This window comes from Rhinopithecus roxellana, chromosome 6, assembly GCF_007565055.1.
Source record: "Rhinopithecus roxellana isolate Shanxi Qingling chromosome 6, ASM756505v1, whole genome shotgun sequence".
NCBI classification, from domain to species: domain Eukaryota; kingdom Metazoa; phylum Chordata; class Mammalia; order Primates; family Cercopithecidae; genus Rhinopithecus; species Rhinopithecus roxellana.
In genome coordinates this window covers 153,783,147-153,810,356 of record NC_044554.1, presented here as the reverse complement: position 1 = coordinate 153,810,356, position 27,210 = coordinate 153,783,147, and the positions used below count along the sequence as shown (strand labels likewise).

General features: G+C 39.5%; 1 protein-coding gene across 1 annotated transcript in view; it reads left to right on the top strand.

The window, feature by feature from the left end:
* BMPER (BMP binding endothelial regulator) overlaps positions 1-27,210 on the top strand; it is a 252,570-nt gene that overhangs the window by 39,038 nt on the left and 186,322 nt on the right. Inside the window, exons 4-5 of the mRNA XM_010357797.2 lie at positions 23,485-23,567; positions 27,025-27,115. Coding sequence (XP_010356099.1) covers positions 23,485-23,567; positions 27,025-27,115 — 174 coding nt within the window. The remainder of the gene's footprint in view (positions 1-23,484; positions 23,568-27,024; positions 27,116-27,210) is intronic.

Below are 27,210 nucleotides of genomic sequence, written 5' to 3'. Positions count from 1 at the left end.
TCTTTTTGAGCCTGTGAAACCCACTCTGCTCAGAAATAACAACTGTTACCAATTTGTTGTGTGTTTTCCAGATCTTTTTCAGTTTATTACATGTATATGTAATTTTGTCTGTGTACTCTTATTTTTACATAAATGGAAAGAAATGGTCTTTTGCAGTTTGCTTTGGCCAGAAAAAAAAAAAAAACCCAAACAAAAGAACAAAAAACCCAAAAATCAACAACAATGTGACTTAGGAATTTTCCTAGGCCGGTTCATGCTTTTTCAATTCTTGTATGGATTCCATAGAATAGATATAGAGTAATTCATCTAACACCTCCCTATTGATAGCCATTTAGATTTTGAGTTTTTGCAAAGCTGCAGGGAACCAGCTTGTCATTCCTGTCAGGCCTATGTGTGTCATTCCTGTCAGGCCTATGTGTTCCTCAAGGACAGAGACCTAGAAATCACAGGGTTGAGAGAAGAGGTGTGCATGTGTCAAACTATGATGGACATTTTTACTAAATGGCTCCGAAAAAGACAAGGCTATTCTCTTTCCCTCTTCCCTGACAGTTTTTAAGCCCTTTCTCCATAAAAGATGATAGACTTTAGGAGGGAAAGCTGGCTTCACACGTGGCAAAATTTAGACCTGTTTGGATATCCTTGCCTTCCCTGATTTCCATTCCATCTAGCGAATTCCCCCACTTCAGACCGTACATTCACACTCCTGACCCAGTTCTCTCCTGCTCTGGATTTCCCCATATTACCGGGGATATGTTCCTCTCCCTTTTGGTGGTTTGGTGAGAAGTGGTATCAAGCTCTGTTTAAAGAGCCTGAGTGTCATCAATTGCTGTTGTGTTTACTACAATAAAGTGTAGCAAGCACTGACAGTTGTCAACAAGTTAACACTTAAATGGTAGTGTTATCACAGAATTTGGTCCAGTATTGCAGAACTTCAGTGATAGAACGGACTAAATTTAGAATATAGGCCAGATGAAAAATGTGGGGAATGTTTTACTGGCCTCTTATTTTGAAGAATAATTTTTTTCTTCTATTTTTATTTATTTTTAGATTAATTATTATTATTATTTTTGAGACAGGTCTCTCTCTGTCACCCAGGCTGGAGTGCAGCAGTGCGATCTCGGCTCACTGCAACCTCTGTCTCCTGGGTCCAAGTGATTCTCATGCCTCAGTCTCCCAAGTAGCTGGGATTACAGGTGTGTGCCACAATGCCCGGAAATTTTTTTGGTATTTTTAGTAGAGATGAGGTTTCACTGTGTTGGCCAGGCTCATTTCCAACTCCTGGCCTCAAGTGATCCACCTGCACTGGCCTCCCAAAGTGCTGGGATGACAGGTATGAGCCACAGTGCCCAGCCTAAAAATGATTTTCTCAATGGGAAATATTATTGTTATCATTTTTGTCATCCTAATCATAAAACATATTCTGCATTAGAAACCTTTGAAATCGCTCAGAAATTATTATTATTTTTTTGTTAGTTTTGAAACTTCTAATACAGGGAAAGTATGAGAGAAGAAGGCATGTTATCATCTCATTTTTTGCTTGGTTAGTCTCTTAAGAAATTTGGCTTATTTAAAATTCCTCAAATTACTCTATAGTTTCTATTTATAGTTTATTCTATGTGTACTTTATCTGTGTGAGCTACTTCTGTAATTAATGTGCATAGTTATTTATAATTATGTGGGATGTCATTTTATTCCTTTAAATAATTACAGAAGTTTATATATATTGTAAGTTGGTCTTTACTACTATACCTGTTCTTGATGGGTCTTCACGGGTAGTTCCTATTCTTTAAGGCCAGGATGCCGATCAGAATACAGCTCCTCAGAAATGACATTGTTCCTGCAGGAAAACATAATTTTATATGTTGATCACCTTCTAGTGTGAAGGAAAGTGTTACTATTTTTTTTCTTTTTTGAGATGGAGTCTCACTCTGTCGCCCAGGCTGGAGTGTAGTGGCGCGATCTCGGCTCACTGCAAGCTCTGCCTCCTAGGTTCACGCCATTCTCCTGCCTCAGCCTCCCGAGTAGCTGGACTACAGGCGCCCGCCAACACGCCTTAGCTTATGTTTTGTATTTTTAGTAGAGACAGGGTTTCACCGCATTAGCCAGGATGGTCTTGATCTCCTGACTTCGTGATCCGCCTGCCTTGGCCCCCCAAAGTGCTGGGATTACAGGCGTGAGCCACTGCACCCGGCCTTTTTTTTTTTTTTTTTTCTTTTTTTTTTGAGACAGAGTCCCACTCTGTCACCTAGGTTGGAGTGCAGTGGTGCAATCTTGGCTCACTGCAACCTTCGACTGCTGGGTTCAAGTGATTCTCTTGCCTCAGCCTCCCAAACAACTGGGATTATAGGTGCCCGCCACCAAGCAGGCTAATTTTTTTTGTATTTTTAGTAGAGACAGGGTTTTGCCATGTTGGCCAGGCTGGTCTTGAACTCCTGATCTCAGGTAATCCACCCACCTTGGCTTCCCAAAGTGCTGGGAGCCACCATGCCCGACCAGTGTTACTGCTTTTGTCTACCAAGAGCTCTCATCCTGAGGCTCATGAAAACTGTGGCAGCCATCTGCCTGTCCATGTAGTATTGTTGAAGTACTGCAGATTGTGAAGTGTAATTATCTGGTTGATTTTAAGACCTTTACCTCCATCTGTTATCTTCATGGAAGTTCTAGAAGGACTTATGCTCCCTATTGCTGGATACCAAGTTAGTTGGTTTATGCTTACCACTAAGTCATCACAACAGTGAGATGATTTCTATCTTATGTTGTAAGAAAATGAGGGCCTGGAGAAGTTCAGTCATTCATTTGCCAAGGCATTAGTGACCCAGGATGAAAAAGAGGGTGACCATATCCTCAAGGAGCTTGCTTCATTAAGGGGACATAGAGAAGTACCATCTGGTTGGAAAGTTCTCTGGGGAAGGCATGCCTGAGTGCAGAGGGAAGACGTTTTAGTCCATTCCCACATTGCTATGAGGAAATACCCAAGACTGGGTATCTTATAAGAGGTTTAGTTGACAACATGGCTAGGGAGGCCTCAGGAAACTTACAATCATGGCAGAAAGCACCTCTTCACAGGGCAGTAGGAGAGAGAATGAGAGCCAGCAGGGGAAATGCCAGACACTTATAAAACCATCAGATCTCGTGAGAACTTACTATCATGAGAACAGCACGGGGGAAACCGCCCCCATGATTCAATTACGTCCCACTGGGTCCCTCCCATGACATGTGAGGATTATGGGCATTACAATTCAAGATAAGATTTGGATAGGAACACAGCCAAACCATATCAGAAGGGAAGGAGGATAGCTAGCAGGCACGGAATCAGGGATGTGCCTGGGAAGGCTTTCCAGAAAAGCAATGTGTTTATATGAACAAGTGAAAGGTAATCACATTCAAAAAGGGCTGCTCTGCAGAAGGCTCCCGGGTGAAGGTTCTGGCACACACAAAGGCATGACATAGGTCTTAGTCATTGCCTGCCACTCAAAATCACCTGGGGAGCTTGTTAAGGTACCAGTTTCTAGGCTTCCTTGAATTAAACAAATCTGATTTAAAACAAATCTGTAATACGTTTTTGTTTGTTTGTTGATTGTTTGAGGAGGAGTAGAGGGGTCACACAAAAAGATATCAGAATCCTATCATGACTTTTACTTATTTTCCTCCTGAAAAAATGCTGATTTTGAAAAGGCAATGGTAGGAGAGAACATCTGCTTAAGGACAGAAATGTGAAAAGTCATAGTTCAAACGCACACTTAGAAAGGTTTTGTGTGTGCATGCATTTGTGTTTCTGTTTTCTTTAATTGCATTGCTCATATATTCCATTTGTTCATTAATTTAACAATTATTTATGAATCCACGGGCCAGGTATTTATAGAATAGTGCTGCTTACCAAATTGTCCTTAGCTTTTATGAAGCCAGAATATTATTTAAAACAAAAAAGTAAGTAAATTATAACCAATTTCTCTCAGGCAAGTATTTCAGTATGCTTTTGAGATTATTTTTATGTTAATAATAGTTATGCATTTTTATCCAAATAGCCTAACAACTGGGCAGAAGATTAATCTAATTTGAAAAAACTCGATATTGTTTGATGAAAACAAATGAGATCATCGGGAGTCAAACAGATGGTTTTGGCAGCTTTTCTGTATTTACTTGGACTGAAAATCACCCTTTAATGTGGGGTTCTTTCATGAACAATAATGTGCTTGTTATCTGAATATATGTTTGTTATTAGTAGATCATAAATGAATAAGGTGTGTTTCAGACATTTATAGGTCAAATTCCATCTTCTTTCTTCATATAGAGCTTGAAATATTAATTGTCCACAAGAGTTTGATGAAGGATTGAAAAAAAAGTCTTTCATTTGTCAAGGGGGGTTTATTTTCCATAATCTTTTCTTGTCTTTGATTTTTCTGTGTTTTGTCTTGTTTTTCTATTGGTTATGATCCCATAGGTTGCATTTTTTAATAGTTTAACTTTTATATTTGATTTTAGAAATCCTATGATGTCTCATGAAAAGAAAAATGCAAAATATAAATATTTGCACATTGATTTCCAAAATGAGGTCAACTGCCCTAGGTTCTGATAAATAAGAATTAAAGAGCAAAACATGCATTGTGAAATTTAAGAGAATTGAGCTCATTTCTATAGACCAATACTGACCAATGTAAAGGGGTACTATGAATAATGGTAATAGATTAAGCATTATTAACTATAGATTGCCTTTTATATAACACAAGGTCATGAATAAGGGACCTTTTCTCAGTGCTGCTTCAAGAATGACCTGGAAGAAGATCATGCCTTTCAGAATATTGCCATGTGGTTGTTTTGGAGGGAACCAGCTACTTACCATATATAGAAATAAACACTTAAAAAATCTCTTATATGAAAATAATCACACTTTCTGTGTTGACAGAGTGAGTTGTTTTATTGTTGAAATGTTTTAAGATGGAAAGGTTGAGTTAGCCATGTGCCATCTGGTTGCTTACTTTTATTTTGGTACAAACTTATTTTGGCAATCATAACCATGCATTGTCTGCTGCCCAAACAAAAGAGTAGTTCTTTCCTCAACCTCTGCTTTCCTTTCTTTTGGACATGGCCAAATTCTCTGGTAGTTATTATATCTAATCAACCTGGATACTCTTTGCCCCAGGTTTTGCCTACCAAATAAGAAATTAGTTGCCTTTCCCTGAAAGGTCTGTCAATCACGTAAACTATACTGTGAAAGAGGTTTAGAGAATACTTTGGAAGAGAAGACAATGATCCAATCTTAGGCTTTCATAGACAGAGTTGTATTCAGTCCTGAGGTAGTGGTGATTACTCTTCTGATTTAGCAGACAGGAAAACTTACATGATGACAGAGATTGTACAATTGCTCAGAGGCAGAGGGGGTCTTCTGACTCCCACTGTCCCATTCTTCTTGCTTGGCATATAATATGGTTTGGCTCTGTGTCCCTACCCAAATCTTATGTTGAATTATGATCTTCAGTGTTGGAGAAGGCACCTGGTGGAAGGTGACTGGATCATGAAGGTGGGTTTCCCGCTTACTGTTCTCATGATAGTGAGTGAGTTCTCACGAGATCTGGTTGTTTAAAAGTGTGTGGCACTTCTTCCTTTGCTCTGTCTCCTACTGGCCATGTGAAGATGGTGCCTGCTTCCCCTTTGCCTTCTGCCATGATTGTAAGTTTCCTAAGGCCTTCCCAGCCATGCCTTCTGTACAGCCAGAGGAACTGTAAATGAATTAAAACTCCTTTCTTTATAAACTACCCAGTCTTAGGTGTTTCTTTATAATAATGTGGGAATGGACTAATAAAATATCATACTGCCTGTGAGATAAGCAGGAAAGAGGAGAGATGAGTTGTGATGGCTCTAGAGATAAATGAAAGAGAGAGAGAGAAAGAGAGAGAGAGGGAGAGAGAGAGAGAGAGAAAGAAATGAACTCGGCAGTTCTTCACCTGGGCACAGCCCCTTTATCCCTCCAGGACTGATTATAGTCTGGGGGACCAAAAATTTCAAAGAAAGTATGTGGGCAGAGAGGCTTTTGGAGGTGACTGACAACATGTAGCTTAGGAACCAGTGGCTTTTCTTACTAATTGTCCTTTATCTGGGAACCCTCAACTTAATTATTTTTTCCCTCAGTAGTACTCATGACTGCTTATTACTGCAGCAGTGTTCCAGTGAGACAATTGAGATGAGCTTTGCTCTTGTGTGTGTATGTGTGTGCTTGGCTGCATACAATATCTTAAATAGGTCATGCAATGACACACTTAAAAACACCCAAAAATATCTATAGTAAAAGTAAGTTTCCCTCCCACTCTTGACCCCAGCGACTTTGTCCTGGAGACAGTCTTTGTACCAGGTTCTTGGGGATCCTTCCAGAGCCAGCCTCTGCATACTCTCTCTCTGCGTGCATGTTTCATTTCTTTGTGTGTGTGTGTGTGTGTGTGTGTGTGTGTGTGTGTGTATGTTTCATTTCTAACAAAATAGAAGTCTCTAGCTTTACTCTTAGCTAATTTAATGCTGAGACTCTAAACTGCCACTTAAAACATCTTTGGAGATTGCATTCCCTCCCCACTATTGAGTTACTCACTTCCAGTGTCACATTTTTTCCATGATATTGCACTTAAGAGAATTTCTCACGTGCTTCCTGATGAAAGTTGTTAGATTCTGGAATGCCTGCATAGATAAATTAACCTATGCAGTTTAAATAATTTTATCCACCTGGCCCCAGAAATTTGAGTGGAGGTTGTTAATATGTTTTTCAAGACAAGAAAGAAACAAGACAAAAAAACAAGAGGGATTTCTTTCCCCTGATCTTTTTCTCTAACCAAAAAAAGATGTATAAAATGTTACAATTCATAGATTGGTTACCCATAATATAAACCAGGTTATTTTGGCATTTCAATAAAAATGACCCTATTTGTTTAAAAGGACCTTGTTAACATTAAAATCATACTTCACAAAAAGCTGTTTTTGTTGTTAAAATTAGTAAGGAAACTTGAAACAGAGATCAGCTTTCCTTGTCAAATTTGTCTCAACCCTTTTATTCCTGGGCTTTGTCTTTTAGATTTTGTAGACTTTTGGAAGGCAGTTTAAGGGGCGAGTTTGTGGTTGCCTTTAAGTTAGAAGATTAGATTTCTAAGGCTTGCTGTGGACTTCTGGCACATCCGTTTTCACTTTCTAAAGTGCGCCAAATTGTGAACGTTCCTGGCCCTGGTGGAGTAGGGTGGTAGTTCTGGTCTCCCTGATGTCTCATATGCAAAGTGCCTGACAGCCATATCAGAATGGGGGTAGTCTCAGAGACTTCAAGCCTCCCAGAGCCTCCTTCTGCTGCTGATGGCCAACATACTAATTTTCTATTGATGGACAACAAGCTATGACAAACTTAATGGCCTAAAGTTTGTCATTTATTAACCCACAGTTTCTGTGGGTTGGGGTTCTGGGCACAGCTTAGCTGGGTCTCAAAAGCCTGCAATTACGATGTCATCCAGGGCTGGTCTCATCTGAGGCTCAGGGTCCTCTTCTAAGCTCACGTGGCTGTCGGCAGAATTAAGTTCCTTGCAGCTGCAGAGTGGCTTCCTTCTTCAAAGCCAGCAAGAGAGGACCTTTATGACTTGTAGACCCTTTCTAAGGCTCACTTAGTAGGTCAGGCCCACTTGGGATATTAACTCAAGTTACACCTGCACAATTTCTGGTCACAATCTAATCATGGGAGTGACATCCATCACATTCACAGGTTTTGCCCACACTCAAGGGAAGGATTGCACAAAGTAGATGTATCAGGGGTTGGATACATCTTGGAATTCTACCAACCATAGCCAGAGCGGCTTTGGGACACATGGTAAGTAGAAGCATCTATCGAGAATGATACAGCTAGAAGATAGCTTGCCCATCAGTGCACACAGTACAAGCTAGCAAACGCTTGCTTGCTTTTGGCCATTCCTTCTCCTCCTCTGGTTAGGTGGCCACCAAGCCTTGCAAGATCTGGATCTTGCTCTCCCCTGTCTCCCCATCTTCTTCAGCACTTCTGGTAGGATTTTTTTTTTTTGAGATGGATTCTGTCTCTGCTGCCCAGCCTGGAGTGCAATGGCAGGATCTCAGCTCACTGCAGCCTCTGCCTTCCAGGTTCAGTGGATTTTCCTGCCTCAGCCTTCTGAGTAGCTGGGACTACAGGCATGCCCTACCACGCCAAGCTAATTTTTGTGTTTTTAGTAGAGATGGGTTTTCACCATGTTGGCCAGGCTGGTCTTGAACTCCTGACCTCAAGTGATCCACCCGCCTTGGCCTCCTAAAGTGCTGGGATAACAGGTGTGAGCCACTGCACCTGGCCAGGAGGCTTTCTTCTGTTTCTCTCAATGTTTTGTACTTACTTCCTGCCATGGAATTTTGAACATACTCTAACCTTTGCTTGGAGTGCTTTTCTGCCCTGTGTTATAGAACTGACTTTGACCCATTTTTTAGATTTCACTTTGGACATTCCTTCCCGGCATGCATGGGTACTTGCTGTACAATTAAATATCTTTTCTTCTTAACGCTAACCTCAATTGTGATTCAGCATTTTGATTTTCTGGAGCTCATGCTAAACTGGAAGTTTTGGGAGGGTAGGGATGATAGTATTTTCAGCTCTGATCACTGTGCCTGGTACAGACTGGCTGCCCCCTGAATATATGATGGATAAAAGGGAATAAGAGAAAGATGGGAAAAATGGAACTAAGTTTCAAGCTTCCTAGTTCAGCGTGTGTCTCATGATGTCATGAGCATATTTCGTGTAGTACTGTTGACTCACATTAAATGGTTCCAACTGTTCCTGGCCATGGTGGAGGAGGGTGGTAGTTGAAGTTGAGTGAGAGTGATAGGGAGAGAATGAGAATGGATAAATAGGGATTTGAAAAATGACTGAATGTCTACCAACGAGTTCCAGGTCCTTGATATTTTATTGTTCCCTCTTTGAATTCCATAGAGGTTTAAAAAGATAATTAAAACCACCACAGTTTAAGTATATTTTCATATGGTAGTGGCTGTAGTATAGTATAGTACTAATAAACTTACTGATCACCTAAATGTAATTTTTAGTAGATCTTTGTTTTGTGCAAAGCCACCAGTAATATTATGCAATTAGGACTTCAGATTTCCAAGGTACTATAATTTTGATGTGATTATCTGCTTTCTTTTATAACATCACATAAAATGAACCTTTAATGTAGCTTTGGGTTTTCTGCAGCTGCTCTTAAAATGATTCTGCGACTGCTTATAGCGTACCTGCCATGAGGAGTAAAGTGCTCAGCACTTTAAGATGGTTTTTTCCCTCTCCCTGTCTTATAGTATATTTCACTGTGAGAATAAAATCACAGTGATGCTTATCATCTCAAAATGTTTTGGAACCAAAACATTCTTATCTCCTCTGAGGTTTCTAATGACATTGTTTCATGGAGGGCCATAAAGCTGAGAGAATAAAGTGAGGTATTCTAGGTAGAAACTTGGGGTGCATCATCAGAAACCCCAGGAAAGGAATGATTTGACACTGAAGGCCCTGCAGTCTGTCTAGGTTCTCTTTTATTTGCTGCTTAAATTTGTCAACTCTGAAACTGAAAGTATGTCCATATATGTGACATGCATCTATTGAGGAAGATGCATGAGTGTGCAGGCATCTGATTGTTATTTTAAAAATGATCATGATGCTGAATGGTAAATGTTCCCACTGGACTTTAATCAGAGAATACTCTTGTAGTTTCTTCAGAAGTTGATTCCTTTTTTTTTTTTCTTTTTAGAATTGAATGTTCTAGATTTGTTTTGGAGAGGAACCTCACCTTAGAGCTAATGTGTATTGGCTTAGAAATCTGTCTGCTAGAGAGATTGATGTTTAACAAGACTAATATGATAATGAAGGTGAACAATGTACATTGATATGTTCATGAACTTGAGTGTCTCCTTCTCCCCGTATGAGCTTATTTAGGCCAGAGCCAGCTAATTATGTTTCTAGTAGGTTGGTGGTTGGAGGGCTGAAGATGTTTATCTGCAGACATGTTTGGGCATTGACTGGCTGATGCTGAACACATGAGGCAGTCCTCTGACTGTCTGAGAGTGTCCAGGCATCCTCCAAACCTGCACTGTGAGTTTTTAATATATCGGGTTCCGGGGAATGTGGCATGACCACCTTGATGAGACTGTGAATGCAGAAGCAAGGCAAACATCTTCAGACCTTGAGAGGCAAGGCCACACAGAGCAGCTGAGGGCAAAAGCCCAGCCCGGTTAATATTTTCAGACATCTAGACAGGGAACTTCTAAGCCTTACAGCCTGAGGATTGTATAATAGTCATGAAGACCCTCAGTTATTTGAAGAATGAAGTGAAAAGAAGACAGGATTTGGAATTAGATGGGGAATCAATTCTTGACTCTGCTAATTCTAGTTACTTGACCTTGGCCAAGACGTTTCTTTCAGAACCTTTGTTTTCCCCTCTGTATCATGCAGGGGCTGGACTAGATTAGTGGATCCTGAACCTGCTTGTGTCTCAGAATTGCCAGGACTGCTTGTAAAATACTCAGAGCCTGAGCCCCACTCCAGACCAAATGAATCATAATCCCCAACGAGGAGGTCCAGGCAACTGTGTTCTTTTATATGGCAAGACACACATAGCATAAAATTTACCATTTTGATCATTTTAAAATATACAATTCGATGGCATTAAGTACATTCACATTGTTGAGCAACCATTACCACTATCTATTTCTAGAACTTTGTCATCATCTCAAACTGAACCTCTGTACCCATTAAACAACATCTCCTCTTTCTCTCCTCCCCTCAGCCCTTGGTAGCCTGCATTTCACTTTCTGTCTTTATGAATTTGCCTATTTTAGGTACCGCATATAAGTGCAGTCAGACAATATTTGTCCTTTTGTGTCTGGCTTCTGTCACTTAGCATAATGTCTTCAAGGTTTATCCATGTTGTAGCAGGTATTAGAATTGTATTCCTTAAAAGGCTAGTAATAGCCCATTGTATGAATATACTGCATTTTGTTTATCCACTCATTTGTTGATAGACATTTGTATAGACTCCACTGGGCATCTATATTCTGAATTCGCCCCCTAGGTGGTTCTGATGTTCAGCAGGCTTGGGAGCCCCTGGAATGAATGTTCTCCTGGTTAAACGATGTGTTGTATATACCAAGTTTAGGAGAAGGAGAGCCAGACATAATGCCACAAACTGAAAATATGTGACTGTCAGTATGCTTAACTATTTCTATCTAGGTATATGGAATTAACAGCATGACCTCAAATGCTAATAAAATACCCTAAACTCTACCCAAAAGTTCATGGTCTTCTGTTAGGAAGATAAAAGGTTTCACAGAGCCATTGGCACCTACTGTTAAAATATATAGTACTATAAACCGTGATGTGCTGATGTGCTTATCTTCCCCACACTGTTTTTCTTGATATCACCTTAGTTGCCAGGAATTGACCACGGTGGGAGTATTCATACCTTGGAAATCAGAATGCGTTTCGAAGTCAGGGCTTTTTCCTCTTAGAGAGCTGGCTGTTAAATATGGGAAGCACACCACTGATTACAAGCCAGGTGTTTGACATTTCTCTTCTTTTTAACAAGAGTTTCTAATGAAAGAAATACAAGGTAAAAGTATAAGCCTTTGGTGATAAACTAAAATTCAGAAATCAATGGTTGCTCTGAGATTCAGGGAGTGCAGGAGATTCCAGTACAGCTCCCATGAGTGCCTGCTTTAGCTCCAGCTTGGATGAGGTATGGGCTTATGGTGTGGAGGTTTCTCCTCATTCCTCTCCTGGTGTGATCACATGGGTCAGTAGCTGCTTTTCTTGACAGATATTTGGCAGTCTCTTCCACAGGGCAGGCTCCTGCGCATAGGTTAAGGCCTTTATCGAATTTTTTTTTTTTTTTTTTTTTTTTTTTTGAGATGGAGTTTCACTCTTGTTGCCCAGGCTGGAGTGCAATGGCGTGATCTTGGCTCTCCGCAACTTCCACCTGCTGGGTTCAAGCGATTCTCCTCCCTCAGCCTCCCCGCAGTAACTGAGATTACAGGCGCCTGCTACCACACCAGGATAATTTTGTATTTTTAGTAGAGATGGGGTTTCTCCATGTTGGTCAGGCTGGTCTCAAACTCTCGACCTCAGGTGATTCGCCCGCCTCAGCCTCCCAAAGTGCTGGGATTACAGGTGTGAGCCACCGTGCCTGGCCAAGGCCTTTATCAGTTTTGTCCTGTTTTTAGAATGGGTGAATTTTTCTCTTTAATGAGCGAATCTACCCATGCTTCAAATGTAACAAAGAACCCCTCTGATCTCATGGGATGAAATCAGAGGCAGCCACACAGACTTCCAGAAGACTCTGTACAGTGTTGCACTGTTGAATCAGATGTCTCTTCTGCTGGCTGCACAGTTCTAAAATCATCCCAAGCAAATGAGTCTCAGCTCAGCCTCTCCAGCAAAGAGCCCAGGTGAAGGAGGTGGTAGATAAGAAGAAAAAGATGGGTACAGGAATATGTGTTTTCACAGGCCCCCTAGGAATGCCCTTAGTCCTTGGACTACTCGTGGAAAAACGCTTCCCAAAAGTGTACTTGGCAAACATAAGCAGGCTTCATTCCACAGTTAAAGAGGCTTCTCAATGAGGCATAGATCAAACCTGATATTTCCATATAAGTAATTTTTTAAATGGTCTAAAAAGCACCTAGCAGGGGTATTTTGTAGACATAGACAAGCTTATTCTAAAATTTGCATGAAAAGGCAAAGGACCTAGAATAACTGAAACAACCTTGAAACACAAGAATACAGTGAGAGGAATCAGTCTACCCAATTTCAACGTGTGTAGTACAGCTACAGTAATAAAGACAACATGGAATGGACAGAGGGATGGACACACAGATCAGTAGAATCGAATGAAGAACCCGGACTAAGACAGAAATATATCCACCTGATTTTTAACAAAATGCCAAAGCAATCTGATGGAAGAAGGCTAGCTTTTTAAACACATGGCGCTGGAGCAGTGAGCTGTTCATAAACAAACATAACAAACAAAAAAACACACAAAAAACAAACACCTCACCTAAACTTTATACATCATATGATTAGGTCAAAATTAACCACAAACTTAAATGTGAAATGGAAAACTGTAAAACTCGTAGAAAACATATGTAGGAGAATATTTGCGACCTAGAGCTAGGCGGAGTTTTCAGACTTGACACCAAAAGCACTGTTCATAAAAACGAAAAATTGATAAATTTACCTCATCAATATAACAACTATTTGTTCTACAGAAGCTTTGTGAGGACAACAAAAAATCTATTTAGAAATGGGCAAAAGATATGAAGAGACATTTCATCAGAGTATATACAGGTGGCAATGAAGTGCATAAAAAGATGTTTAACATCATTAGCTATCAGGAAAATGCAGTTAAAGCTACAAGAAAATATTAACTCACTTATCAATATTGCTAAAAATATAAACATCAAACCCTTGGACAACATGGGTTTCAACTCTGTGAGTCCATTCACACACAGATCTTTTTCAATAAAAGTTACACCCAAGTGTCCCTGCCTCTCCTGTCTCTCCTTCCACCTCCTCCACCTCCTCCACTTTTTCCACCTCTGCCACCCCTGAGACAGCAAGACCAACCCCTCGACTTCCTCCATCTACATTAATGTGATGAGGATGAAGACATGTATGATTATCCACTTCTACTTAATGAAGAGTAAATACGTTTTCTCTTCCTTATGACTTTCTCAATAACATTTTCTTTTCTCTAGCTTACTTTATTGTAAGAATACAGTGTATAATACACATAACATACAAAATACATATTAATCAACTATGTTATTGGTAAGGCTTCTGGTCAGCAGTAGTCTCTTAGTAGTTACATTTTTGGGGAATCAAAAGTTATATTGAATTTTTGACTTCAAGAAGGTTGGTCAAGGGTCAGCTGTAGAGTGATAACACCAAATGCTGGTGAAGATGTGGAAAATCTCTCATACATTGCTGGTGAAAATGTCAAATGATTGTTCGGCCACCCTGGAAGTCAGTATGACAGTTTCTTAAAGAACTAGACATACACTTACCTCATGACCCAGTAATTGCACTCTTGAGTATTTATGCCAGTGAAACAATGAACAAATGTTCATGACAGCATTATTTGTAAAAGGTAAAATACTGGAAACAGCCCAGATGCCCTTCAGTGGGTGAGTGGTTAAACCAGCTGTGGTATATCCATACCAAGGAATGGTATGGATACTCAGCAATAAAAAGGAACAAACAATTGATACATGCAGCAAGTTGGATGGAGCTCAGAAGAATTATTCAGAGAGAAAAGAGTCAACCTCAAAAGGCTACATGCTAGATGATTCCTTTAATATTCTTGAGTAACAAAATTATAGAAATGGAGAGCTGACTAGTGGTTGCCAGGGGTTAGAGACAGAGGCAAGAAACAGACTGAGTGTTGTTATAAACGAATAGCTTGAGGGAGTCTTGTTGTGATGAAACAATTCTGTATGTTACGTGGTTACAAGAATATACACATAATAAAACTGCACAGAAACACACACCCAGACAGACACAAGTGAGTGCGTGTAAAACTGGGAAAAATCTGAATAAGCTTTGTGGATTGCACAATTGTCAATTTCCTTGTTTTGCTGCTGTCCTGTAGTTATACAAGATGTTAACACTGGAGGAGGTTGGGCAAAGGGTGCATAGAACCTCCCTGTATATTTGTTTGCACTTTTCTGTGAATCTATATTTCAGAATTAAAAATAAAAGAGTGATGGTGGAGTATTTTTGACAACTTTTCCTGATGAGTCCTGAACACCCTATTTAATCAGCCAGAGAGTTTACATTAAGTAATATGCTTTCCAAAGTATAAAAATCATGCAGGATAATGCATTAGTGACACAGATGGTGTTTCATATGTGTGTTGTAGATAATGCATTTATTCTTTACACTGTCACTGATGTCTTTGAAATTACTTTGAGGAAACTGAGGGTTCCATTCTTGACTTTTTGTCTTTAGCCACCGTAATTTTTCTTATGAGGTTGTTGGTTGTTTGTTGTCTTTAAATAAATCTTAGTTTCTTAGGCTGCTACTATGCACCCCAAACTAGAAACATGTTCCTATTATGAAATGCATTAAGGGAGAAGAGTCCTTGCTGCAACTTTTTATACATCACCCACCATTCTTGCATTTGCTGTCTTCTTAGCATAAACACTTCTAAATATGGGAGTGCCTGTTGCTCAGGGCTGAATCCCATTGCAAAACATGTTCCTATTATGAAAAATGTATGAATTCACCATTAGATGTTTGAAGTTGATGCTTTGAGCCCTCATTATTTGTTGCTTTCTAATGTTGAAAGGCCCAAGGCTTAGCATAGTTGGTAGCCAAATGTAAATACATTTAGAACAGAGTTCAAACTAAGTCCTCAAAATCAGCTCTTACCACTCCAGCCGCAAAATCTGCATTTAACCTTAAATACTGGCTTTCTACCACCACTGGAACATCCTTTTAAAGTCTCATTGAAAGGAAGCATGCCATCTTCCCCAGGGACAACACTTTTACTACTGAAGCTACCACTTTCTGAACTCCTTCTTTGTGTCTAGCACAACCCAAATAGTGAATGGAACATGGCTTTTAGAGTAAGGCAGAAGAGGGGCCATTTGTTCCCAAAGTAATTGCACTTTTCTGAAGCTTGGTTCCCTTATTTCTAAATACCGGGGGTAAAATGTTATCTGTTGTGGAGTTAGATGTGCTCCCTTTGCACTACAAGGTCCTTGTTATCTGTTCTATAGTGCTAATATGGTTTGTCTCTGTGTCCCCACCCAAATCTCACTTTGAAATGTGATAATCCCCATGTATCAAGGGTGGGGCCAGGTGGAGATAATTGAATCATGGGGGCAATTTGCCTCATACTGTTCTTCATGGTAGTGGATAAATCTCACAAGATATGCTGGTTTTATGAAGGGGAGTTCCTCTGGACACACTCTCTCTCCTGCCGCCATGTGAGAAGTCCTTTTGCTCTTCCTTCATCTTCCACTCTACTTGTGAGGCCTCCCCAGCCCTGTGGGACTGTGAGTCCATTAAACTTCTTTTCTTTACACATTACCCAGTCTCGTGTATGTCTTTATTAGCAGTGTGAGAACAGACTAATACAAGTGCTTTTATGAGAATGAAATTAAGTCCTTTATGTGAAAACTCCAAGTTCAATGCCTCACCTATAATAATTATGCAATTATTTAAATTTTCTTTCATTTTTTTTCCCTTTTCCTGTTGGAAGATTATTTGTATAATATTTTTCAAATTGTTTTTGGTACCTCATCTTTGGAAGTGGCCTTCAGTGACGTTTTCCTGCCTTATAATCTCACAGGACTGTCTCTCCTGGTGTAATACTATTTTCCTTCTTTCTCCATTTTTGTTCAGCATGAACTCAACTTAGTTCTTCCTTCTTTTCCTTTTGAGAGGCAATGAGGGCTGAGTGCTTGACAGTGGGGTGCTGAGGGTGGGATGGTTTTTTCAATGGGATTCAGGCCTAAGCAATAGGCACTTCCATATTTAGAAGTGTTTATGCTGAGAAGAGAGCAAACACAAGAATGGTGGGTGATGTATAAAAAGTTGTGGCAAGGATTTTTCTCCCTTAATGCATTGCATATTCCCTTTATTGTATTAATTACACTAAAAATTCAAAAGTATATTTTGTTGACTAGAATCCCAATTTATTTGTGGTTCATAGAATGTATTGTATTACCTTATGGTCAATGGCAGATACTGTATCTATTATGATACTATAAAGTTCTGTGACTGAGCCACAATTTCATCACTTTACAGTCTCCAGTAAACACAAAGATTAGAAATCCAAGCAAGTCATGTGGACGTTTTTTTTCTTCCTTTATACTGGTGAAGTGAGTTGAATTTGCAAGTGATTCACTGTACTCATCTGAAATTTCTGCGTATTTGGGGTTTATTCATTAAATCATCAAAAATTAAGTGAAATAGCTTTCTATCATTTTTTATTGCCAATTATTTCATTTCAATCACATATTGAATTCCTAATTGGAAGTGAAACTGAAAAAGCAATGAAAAAAATTTTTGTGGTGAGGGAGCACACACTACTATTTAAGAACTCAGTTCATGGGCCTGATTCTTTCTCTTGAGACTGAGGAAATGGTTTGGCTATAAAATTCCCATTAGCCAAAAATAAGCTCAATTGCCTCCAGGATTCATGGTAGATACAGCCTCGAAGAGCAATAAAAGCCTGTTTTCAAATGAAGTCTTAAGGACACTGTTTAAGCCCCAGAATGGATAGTCAGATTTTATGTTTATCCCTTTTGATTATACTTCCATATGTTTCTGGAGAACAGTGTCTGAAAAGTGGTTCATTAAACAAATTGTATTGGGTTGGGGTAATTTGGGGCTTATTGACCAAGTCCAGGGGAGCAGGGGTGCCCTATCAGGTGGCCTGGAAGCAGCAAAGCATGGCAGACCTGTCTGCTCTGTTTCCTTGTGCCATGTGGCATGAAATGACTTCAAAGACTCCCAGTTTGGTTTAATTTAAATAAATATGACTGTTTGTGTGCTTATTAAAAAAATAGTCAAGAATAAACCAGTAGTGGGGCAACCAAAGTAGGTTTTTGAAAGGAAAAGGCACTCTACTGAAAGTTCACTTAATCTGAATAGCTCCACGAAAGCTTTCCTGTTTCTGGAAGAGGAGTTGAATGGGCCCACATACCCAAGAGAAAACAGGAGGTCCAGCGAATGTCACCTTTTCTATGTTCTATTTCTGTGGTTTGTAGGAATAGCTGTATGTTGGTGCCTACTATTTATTACCAATGACATTAAACATTTATCAAGTCCTTCCCATAAACAAAGGGACTTGGAATTCACATTGTGCATGGAGAAAGAACACAGGAGCATACCCTGAGTGAGGAAGTTTCATGGAAGGCTTCCCAGAGACTATGATCTTAAGCTGAGTCTCGAAAAAGGATGAATTAGGCAAGGAAGGAAAGCTTGGGTGACCTAGGTTTCCTTGTGGGACAATGGAGATGGAGAAAATGGATGAGATCCAGGCTTTTCAATAAGGGATCAGCATGTGCAAAATCTCAGGTTGAGATCTTCTGGCCATGTTTTGGAGAATTCTAAGTACAGTTTCTCTGCAATGGAGGGAGTACAAGTTTGGGAGCAGCAGAAGAGAGGATGAAGAGGTGAGTTGAGGCCAGACCTGGGATCTCTTTGATGTTTAGTAAAGGTCCATGGTTTTCAATCCTGGCAACATGTTAGATTCCTCTTCCACTTCCTACTTTTGGAAACTTTGATCCAATTTGTCTAGAATAAAAGGGCTAGGGGTGGATGGGCCTGGTTTATACCTCAGTCAGGCTGTGCACCATTGGTCATTGTGAATGACATGAGCAGGCCAGAAAGAGCACACAGTGACAGCTGTGTAGGAGGATGGCTTAAGAAAGGTCCCTACCACAGGCAGAAGAAACAGTCAGTGAGCCTGTTGCAATAGTCCAGGCAGGCAAGAAATAACCAGCAGCTTAGCTGAGGCTGGAGTAGAGAGGTTGGAGAGGTAACTAGGAGAGAGCATCTAGAAGGTGTGGGAGGGCATTGAAGAAGGAAAACCCAGTCAGCCCTCCAAAAAGAGGTTCCAGACAATAACGACTGAGTTTCTTTTTCTTGGACCCTTAGAAGGCAGCTATAGCACAAGAGAGTAAAGTTTTAGCGGAGGGATGGTAGGGTCAGAAGCCAGACAGCCTTAGTTGAGGAACTTGAACATGCATTCAGAAGCTTGTGAATTCACTGTGAAGGTAACCCCAGGCAATGACATGGAGTTCTAGGGATGAAGGGAAAGAACTGGAAAGGTAGGTTGGGGGCATGTTGTGAAGGCTTTGGGTACCAGGGGGTAAGTTATTCATAATGGTAAGATCCAGTTCTTTGCCATTTGACTGATGTTAATGTGAAAAATGAGAGGATTAAGACTAAATGGGAGAAACTAGGCACAGCTAAGGCTCATTAGAAGGCCGATGCCATTTTTTTATGGTCCCGATGATTTTTAACAGCTATTTTAACAACAGAATGATGAAAATGTGTGGTATTCTTTCTCCCTGGGGATAATGTGGCCACTGAAAAAGGTCACAACTAATAGGAAAAATGAGTTTTATTGCTTAACTGTGGATTCAATTAATTTGTGCTCTTCCTGTTTTCATTACCCCATTTTCTCAGTTGACTAGTTGGCTAAGCCAAGCTTCTCCACAATAATATGAATGTTAGGACAAATACTCTGGAGTTCTTTCCCACCCTGAAAAGAATTAACATAAGAAAGCCAAAATATATACAAAAGAAAAGCGTAGCTGATTTAGGCTCATTGTTGTATTATTTTAGATGTAAGGAAGAACCATTGAGCTTTGCGTGATGGTTTAAATCAGGGTTTTTCATCTTTGGCACAATCGAAATTTTGAGCTGGTTGATCCTTGGTGCGCATTGTCAGATGTTTAGCATCATCCCTGGCCTCTATCCATTAGATACCTATGGCACTCAGTATCTTCCAGCTGTGATAACCCAAGATGTCTCCTAATGTTGCCCAAAGTCCCCTGGGTAGGGGTTAGGATGAAAGGCAAAATCGCTCTCACTTGAGAACTGCTGGTTTAAAGATATCGTAGTGATTTTATCAGAAAATTACCACACCTCCCGCTGCAGTACTGATGGTTTTATTGAAGCTTATAAAATCTCAAATGCTTTTTGTCACTAGAAGAAAACTCGTGAATGTTTATAAATCCCTTATAGGGATTTTCTTTTAAATATTTAAAGAAAAAAAAGCTATTTTACTGGTTGCTGCATATTTACCTGACCAGTCATCTAATTATTCCAGTCACTTACTCTTTTATTTAATTACTAGATCTGCTATGATTTAATTTTATATGGACAAATGCTGGTTTTATTCCTGGGCCATGAAGTCCTCAAAGCAAAGGATATTATGCTGAATTAGAAAATGCTAAAATAGTACTAGCAGTTTAGACCTGCTTGTAAAAATGTAATTTTCACATGGCACTTGGATTCTAGTGTTAGTTTCAAATCTAATTTCTTCTATTTTAGAGTAAGCCCTTTAGCCTTTTTGTGCAAATTTTCTCATCTGTAAAAAGAAGGAGATAAACTATAATATCTGTAAGTTTGCTTCTATTCTAAACATCAACATTTGAATATATTTGTATTGTTTCATTGAGTTGTTCCTCCTGCTCCCATAATATACCTCTCAATGCAATTAAGCCCAGAATGTGTCCCAGAATGTGGTCCATGGTGCTGGTCTACAATAAGATGAGTACAGAAATGGACAGTAAACAGAAATGTTTAATACAATTTGGTAGTGTATTCTGTACCTATTACATGTAATAATAAAAGTTAGGCTTATATTTTGTCTCTTTGAAATTCAGTTTTTTTCTGGTAAATCACTTTTATTATATTTTATCAAAGTATCAGTCCACACTGGATTATAAAACAAAAACAAAGTCAGGGCGCGGTGGCTCACGCCTGTAATCCCAGCACTTTGGGAAGCAGAGGCAGGCGGATCACTTGAGGTCAGGAGTTCGAGACCAGTCTGGCCAACATGGGGAAACCCCGTCTTCTACTAAAAATATGAAAATTAGCCGGGCAGTGGTGGCAGGCACCTGTAATCCCAGCTACTCAGGAGGCTGAGGCTGGAGAATCACTTGAACCTGAGAGGCGGAGGTTGCAGTGAGCCAAGATCGTGCCATTGCACTCTATCCTGGGAGACGAGAGCAAAACTCCATCTCAAAACAAAAACCAAAAAGCAAACAAACAAAAACAAAAACAAATCTGGTCTCTCACCAGAGGGAGTTTGAGAAGCAATGCCTGGATGTATGATGGAAAATTTTGTCTGCATCTCTTTCTACCATGGCCAATATGAGATAGTATATTCCATCTCTCTGTAATTTAAATAAAAATAGGGCAAGATACTGTCTGTTTACCCTATTAGTAGCATAAAGTTGGTGGCAAATAGAATTAATTGTAAAGAAATTTATCTAACAGAAATTAAGAAGTCATTTATTTTTGGAGTACATACAATGTTTGCTTTGATTGTATGTATATCTGAGTCTTCATTTAGCTCAAGTTAGTTTCATGAATTAAAATAACATGTTTATCTGAGAACACAAACCCAAAGAGCGATGAGAATGTCATTTCTTTAATTACCTTTTTTTTCTGAGAGTCCTTTCATATGAAATCCACTCTAATGCTTGATGTACTGAAGTCTCCATAAGTAGTTGATGGTAGTGAGGGTAGGTGAAGAAGGAAAAGGTGTGGATTACATTTACTAAAGAGATTTTCACAGATGTTTTGGAGTCTATTCAGTCACTCAGATTCATCCATCATTTGAGAAGATCTGTTATACGGACTCAGATGTGATAGAATGACATGTAAACAAGATTGGTTAAGCAATGGAGCACTTCACAAAGTGACCTTCGTCCGACTTTCCAGCATTACTGTCCAGTCTTTCTTTATGTGGTAAAATATGGTGGAGGAACAAGGCTTCCCAGTGACAGTTACTTGAAGCAGAAAACACTGGTGGGTTCCTTGCACTGTGGACCATTTATTCCAATACCTTTTATCCCATAAAGAGTGGAATAATTCAGTCAGCCTGGTGCTCCTCCTGGGAGCCCTTTGCACATGACCTGGCATTGTTTGGGAACAGTCTCTTAACCCTGGCCCACATGGATTTTGTGGTACACTTCCTCCTCCAAAAAAAAAAAAGGCAAGATCCTTGCCTGCACTATTAGCAGCAAAAAGTTACCCTTTCTTTCAGTTTTTTAATTCAGATGATGAGAATATATAACATATTTGGAAACTCCACTGGCAGACTTGGCAGGCGTTTCATATTTACTTGGACTTAACATGAATTGGCTTTGGTTCTCTGATTTCCCCGCCTCCATCTCTCAGAGCAAGTTATTTATTATCTGAATGAGTCTGTGTTAGTGGATCAGACATGCACATGGCACGTCTCTTGTAAGTGCGTTTGTTCAGTAAGATTTATGCTAGACCAAATTGTTTTATATTGGTTTTCATTGTTGAAAATTTACTGTATTCATTCTCGGTTTGGCCTAAGTATTTGTAGTGTGCTAGGGGTTCCTGTGGTTGAACATTTTATCTCTGTAACACTTCATGCAAAGGAAATTAAAAAATATATAGTGAAAGCATTTCCTTAATGTGTTTCCAATCGGCTGTGTACTTTAGTAATTTGATTTGTAGGAACTAGAAGGCAGAGTATTAATGAGCCCTTTTCAATCATTCATAATTCTTTGGGAATTCAGATCATAGTTCCAAGTTTATGAAAACATCTATTGAATTTTTTCTAAGTCCTTTGTTATTCTGCTTGAATGTATTAAGAGGGATTTTTTTTTTTTTTTTTTTTTTTTTTTTTTTTTTAACCACAGCATTATCTAAAAGTTCTCATGGAAGGAGTGAGTCTCTTCTCTGCATCTTGGACAAGAAAAACGTGATGTGAATTGAGGTTGATTAGCTTGCCAGAAATCAGTCATTGCAACAGACAGCCAGGCACTTTTATTTCTGCATTATCACATATGTGTGTTCCTGCTTCTGTACTTTTTGTATTAAGCAATCCAGACTATGTATTGGTAAATCTCTTTGCCTAATGGGCTTCTAAGGATACAGTGAATATAGGCATTGCCAGGTGCATCTTCCTAGATTGTGTAACCCACAGTGTGGAGGGGTATTTGTACACACTGACTCAAGACCTAGGCTGTGATTTCCACACTATTGTTTCTTTGGCCTTTTTCCACAGAGACTCAAGCTAACTGGCTTATTTCTTCTTTTGAGGATCTCTGGCCTTTGACTTCTCTTTTTGCCGATGAATAAACATGTGATAATCCATACTTGGATAGTTTTAGATTTGCTTAATCTAGTTTACTACCTAAAAGTAATACAAAAAAGAATATGAAATTGTAGCTCTTAGAAATGGAGGTAAGAATTGGACGTTTTATCTAGTGGAGACGGTAGCTCATCAACAATCTTGGATGGGTATAGAATTTTGTGTTCAATTCCTGTATTTTAATTTTCTGCTTTTATTTTCTATCATGTTTTAAGCTTCACTCTTGATCTTGAGTTAACTTAATCTCATGTAAGATCCCTTTTCATAGTGGTGTTTTTAGCTCTGTTACTCCTCATATGTCATTAGGCATAAGTCAAGTCATAAGGTTATACATTTTGGCCATGAGAGTTCATCAATCTATGGCTTTGCACTTGATGATATAATCCAGGAGGTTAATCTTTTCAGTAGTCAATGAATTAATGTAAGTGAATGTCAAGTGGATACTTAGAAGGCTTAGTTGTGTTTTGGGAAAAAGTAGCCAAAGAGCATGGTGGTTCCTGTGATCGTTAATTTGGGCTTAGAGAACATAACTTATTTTGCTTCACACAGTAAAGGAAACCCATATCCATTCTTGGCCTTTCTTCCTGCTTCTGTGTCTCCTGTCTAGGTTGCACCTATGAAGGAAATACCTATAACAGCTCCTTCAAATGGCAGAGCCCGGCTGAGCCTTGTGTTCTACGCCAGTGCCAGGTAAAGTTCAACTATTTCTCTCTTTAGTGAAAAGGAATCCACAGAGTCCTCTTCAGTCACCCCTTCACACGACACAGAACAAAACCCTAAAAAGGCCAAACAAAAATGAAAAACCAATGAAAAAGCAACTGTATTCTTGTCTGTACTTACTGTGACATTCATCATAACGAGACAGGTGCAGCATAGATATTGTGTAGAACTTGCTTCCAGAAACACACAGCGGAATTGTCCACCATTGTTCAATTGTGCCTGGAAAAACTCCAGGAAGATGCACATGTCCTTGGGGAAAATTCATGTCTTCCTGTGAAGTCATCTTTGAGCAAAACATGAATTCCTCTTAGCAGAAAGGGGGTTTTGTTAAAGGATGTATGTTTCCCTTCTTTGATTTAGAAAGATTTTGAACTGGATCCAATCTGTAAACTATTACATTGAAGCAATTAGTATACCGTAACTCGATGATTTCAACCTGACAAATTAAAAAACCACGAATTCAGCAACTAGGGAGTCCACTGTGGCTGATCCTTATTGAACTCTGAAAAGAGCAGTGATTCCACATGGTTCTAACCCCGTCAGGTGTTAAACACAGCAAGATAAACTAAAGCAGAAATGAAAAGCCTAAATTTTCAAACTCCTCCTTTAAAAAAAACAAGCACACAAAAACTCTTTGTATGTACTCTGTTAAAAATTATGCTCATCTAATTTTGACAAAACTAAAAAATTCCTCTTTGTAGAGAAGATGCTGTTAAATCATTTTATCCCTAACCCTATTTCGTTGTCCAAGGATATGCTTTTGCATTTAAAGGAGATTGAAAGGTTAGTATAATAATGGATATTTCTCCTTGCTCTTATCTTAAGCATAGTGACATTTAGTTTACTGAAATCTAAATTGTATGTAGTTACACTCCTATTATATGCCATGATAGGTATGTTCATCCATAAGAACTTCAGCTATTTATTTAGTTAAATATTCAGCTTATTTATGTAGAAAATCTGTTACTTGTTAAAATAAGCAGTAGGTAAACAAATATAAACAATAAGTTATTAAATCAACAAATATTTGCTGGATTTTTACTCCAGATTGCAGGTCCAATCAGTGTCATACTGCAAAGGGATGAGAGCAATAAGTTTCCATAACACCAAAATCCCACATTTGTTCCAAAATTTATACCACTTCACCCATGCCCTGACTCTTGACCAGCAAAATTTCCATTCTTTGATAGAGCACTCAGAAAACCAAAGCCATGGTTACAATGCTAAACAAGACAATCACATATCCTCTGGAGTCTAGCATAGTATTCCTATGTAACAGTCAGAGGTTTTGAAGATCCTCAAGTTGCATGGACCAGCCATGGGTGAATTTTACTGCCTTTGGGTGAAGACCTTGTTTAAATTAAGTGGAAGCTATTATATGGGAGGGACTATTTTGTTGACTGAATAACACATTAAGCCATTATCCATTGTTAATCCTGAAACTCCAATTGCCTAGCATCTCTGGTCAGTAGGGCCCAGAAAGAGTGATGCAGGAATCTCTAATTACTGTTGAAAGAGATCTTAAAGTCCAGCAGCCTTGGGAGTCAGGAGATGCTGACCTGTAAGATGGGGCACAAAAAGTGGATGTTACCTACCTAAGAGGAACTTTGCCTTTCATTTTTCCTCCTTTCTAAAACCTTGTCTGTGCCCTGCTAGCTAGGATAATATTTATTCAATATGCAGAAAAGCAAGCTGCGGTGAAGGGACCTACCAAAGGCTGCCCCTTTGCTCACCTGGGACCTTCCCTCTACTGACTTGCTTCCTTCTTTAGGTATGAGACCTTATCTTGGAATGCAGGAAATTGCCATTTACTGGCACCTGTCAGGGAAGTCTTCTTGCTTCTCTGCAGAATGACACAATGGCAACCTCTCTTTGCATGCTCTTCTTTTCTCAGGGCACAAAATCAGTAACAGAGGATACAGTGTAGGACAATAGGTGAAATATGGATTCTGACACTCACATAACTTGCTGCTTAACCTTGCTGTACCTCACTTTAACCACCTATAAAACAGAAATAGTACTCTCTTCAGGGGTAGTTGTAAGCAGAAAGCCAAACTGTTATTAAAAATGCTTCTGGTAGAGCGCCTGCATGGACTGGGTACAACAAGGTCTCAGACAGATGACAGGAAGTCTAATGATCTGGCCTAGATCCATTTGAATTGAATTCTACCTATTTCTTATATCTTCCTACCAAGGGAGCTCTGATGGTGAGAAATTTACCTTTATTTTCCTGCTTTTAATTTCTTATGGGAAGAGGAAAATTTGAAGATCACGGACAGGAAATTCATGCTGGGAACTAACCTAAATCCTCCATCTGGATTGCAGATACTGAAGGAAAATTGATTTGGGGCCATGCATAGCTTTTTGCGTTGCTTCAGTTACATAACTAAAGCATGGATCTTTTTGTGATGTTATATATTGCTGGTACTTTAGTTGTTTATTTTCTTTCCCATGTGATTTAAGCCATAACAAATTCTCCAGTGAGTGGAAACCTCAGGCCTGACATGATATGAAAACATTTAGAATGTAGCCCTTCTTGTTGGGTTGAGATGATGTGGTAGCAGACACGATGAAGAAAATGACCTAGTTGTCAATTTGTTATGTTTGTTTTCAGCCTGTGCCACCCCTCCCATCACAGACAACAACAAAAACCAAACCAAAAATAAAACACAAATCCATTTACAAAATGGGTAGAGAATCTGGAGAAAGCCCCTCGAAGGCCAACTCTGAAAATTAATTCTAAAAATATTTCAATTGACATTAAGGTGATATTAGAGTCCCAATATCAATTTGAGACTCACTTGATTTTATTATTAAGCCCTAAAGTCTCTATTTTGACATATATAATATGAACTTAAAAATAGTTTTGTCTAATCCCTTCCTTTGATGCTTGAGGAAAACCGAGACCCAGGCTCTGTGTGAGGCAGAGTGACCTTTCTAAGATTGCAGAGCTGGTCTAGTTATTTCTAGGAGGTTGGTAAGGATTTAGGATCTCCAGGTGCTAGTCTGGGTTAAGATGCTTATACTCTATGCCTCACCATTAATGGCTTGACGTGAATAACAATGACAGAAAGTATAGGAGTGTGGAAAACCTAAAACAACTGTGAATGAGCAGCTAGATTCTGTTGGGTACTTACTGACACCAAGAAGGTCTTAAAAACTAGATTTAAAAGGAAGCAAGAAATTAGGGCCAAAGAGAAAGCAAAGACAGGGAAAATAAGACGTGACAGATTTGCACTGAGTTCTAGAGCATTGATTGGGGTGAGCCTGGATCTCAACTCGTTGGTGTCTCATACCTCTTGCCCTGACACCCACCAAGCTTTGCGGGTTTTGTGCTTGGACACTTCTCCTACAAAGGTCACTTTCCAAAAGTAGTAACTCCGTGGGAATTCCGGGCTGACTTTGCTTGTGGTGTTCTGTGTTTCAGGAGGGCGTTGTCACAGAGTCTGAGGTGCGCTGTGTTGTTCACTGTAAAAACCCTTTGGAGCATCTGGGAATGTGCTGCCCCACATGTCCAGGTAACATTCTCAGGAAGGGGAGGCTGGAAATCTCTGTGTGTTCCCTCAGGAATGCATGAATCTCCCAAGCCCTCTTGTTGGAAATTTTCTTCCCT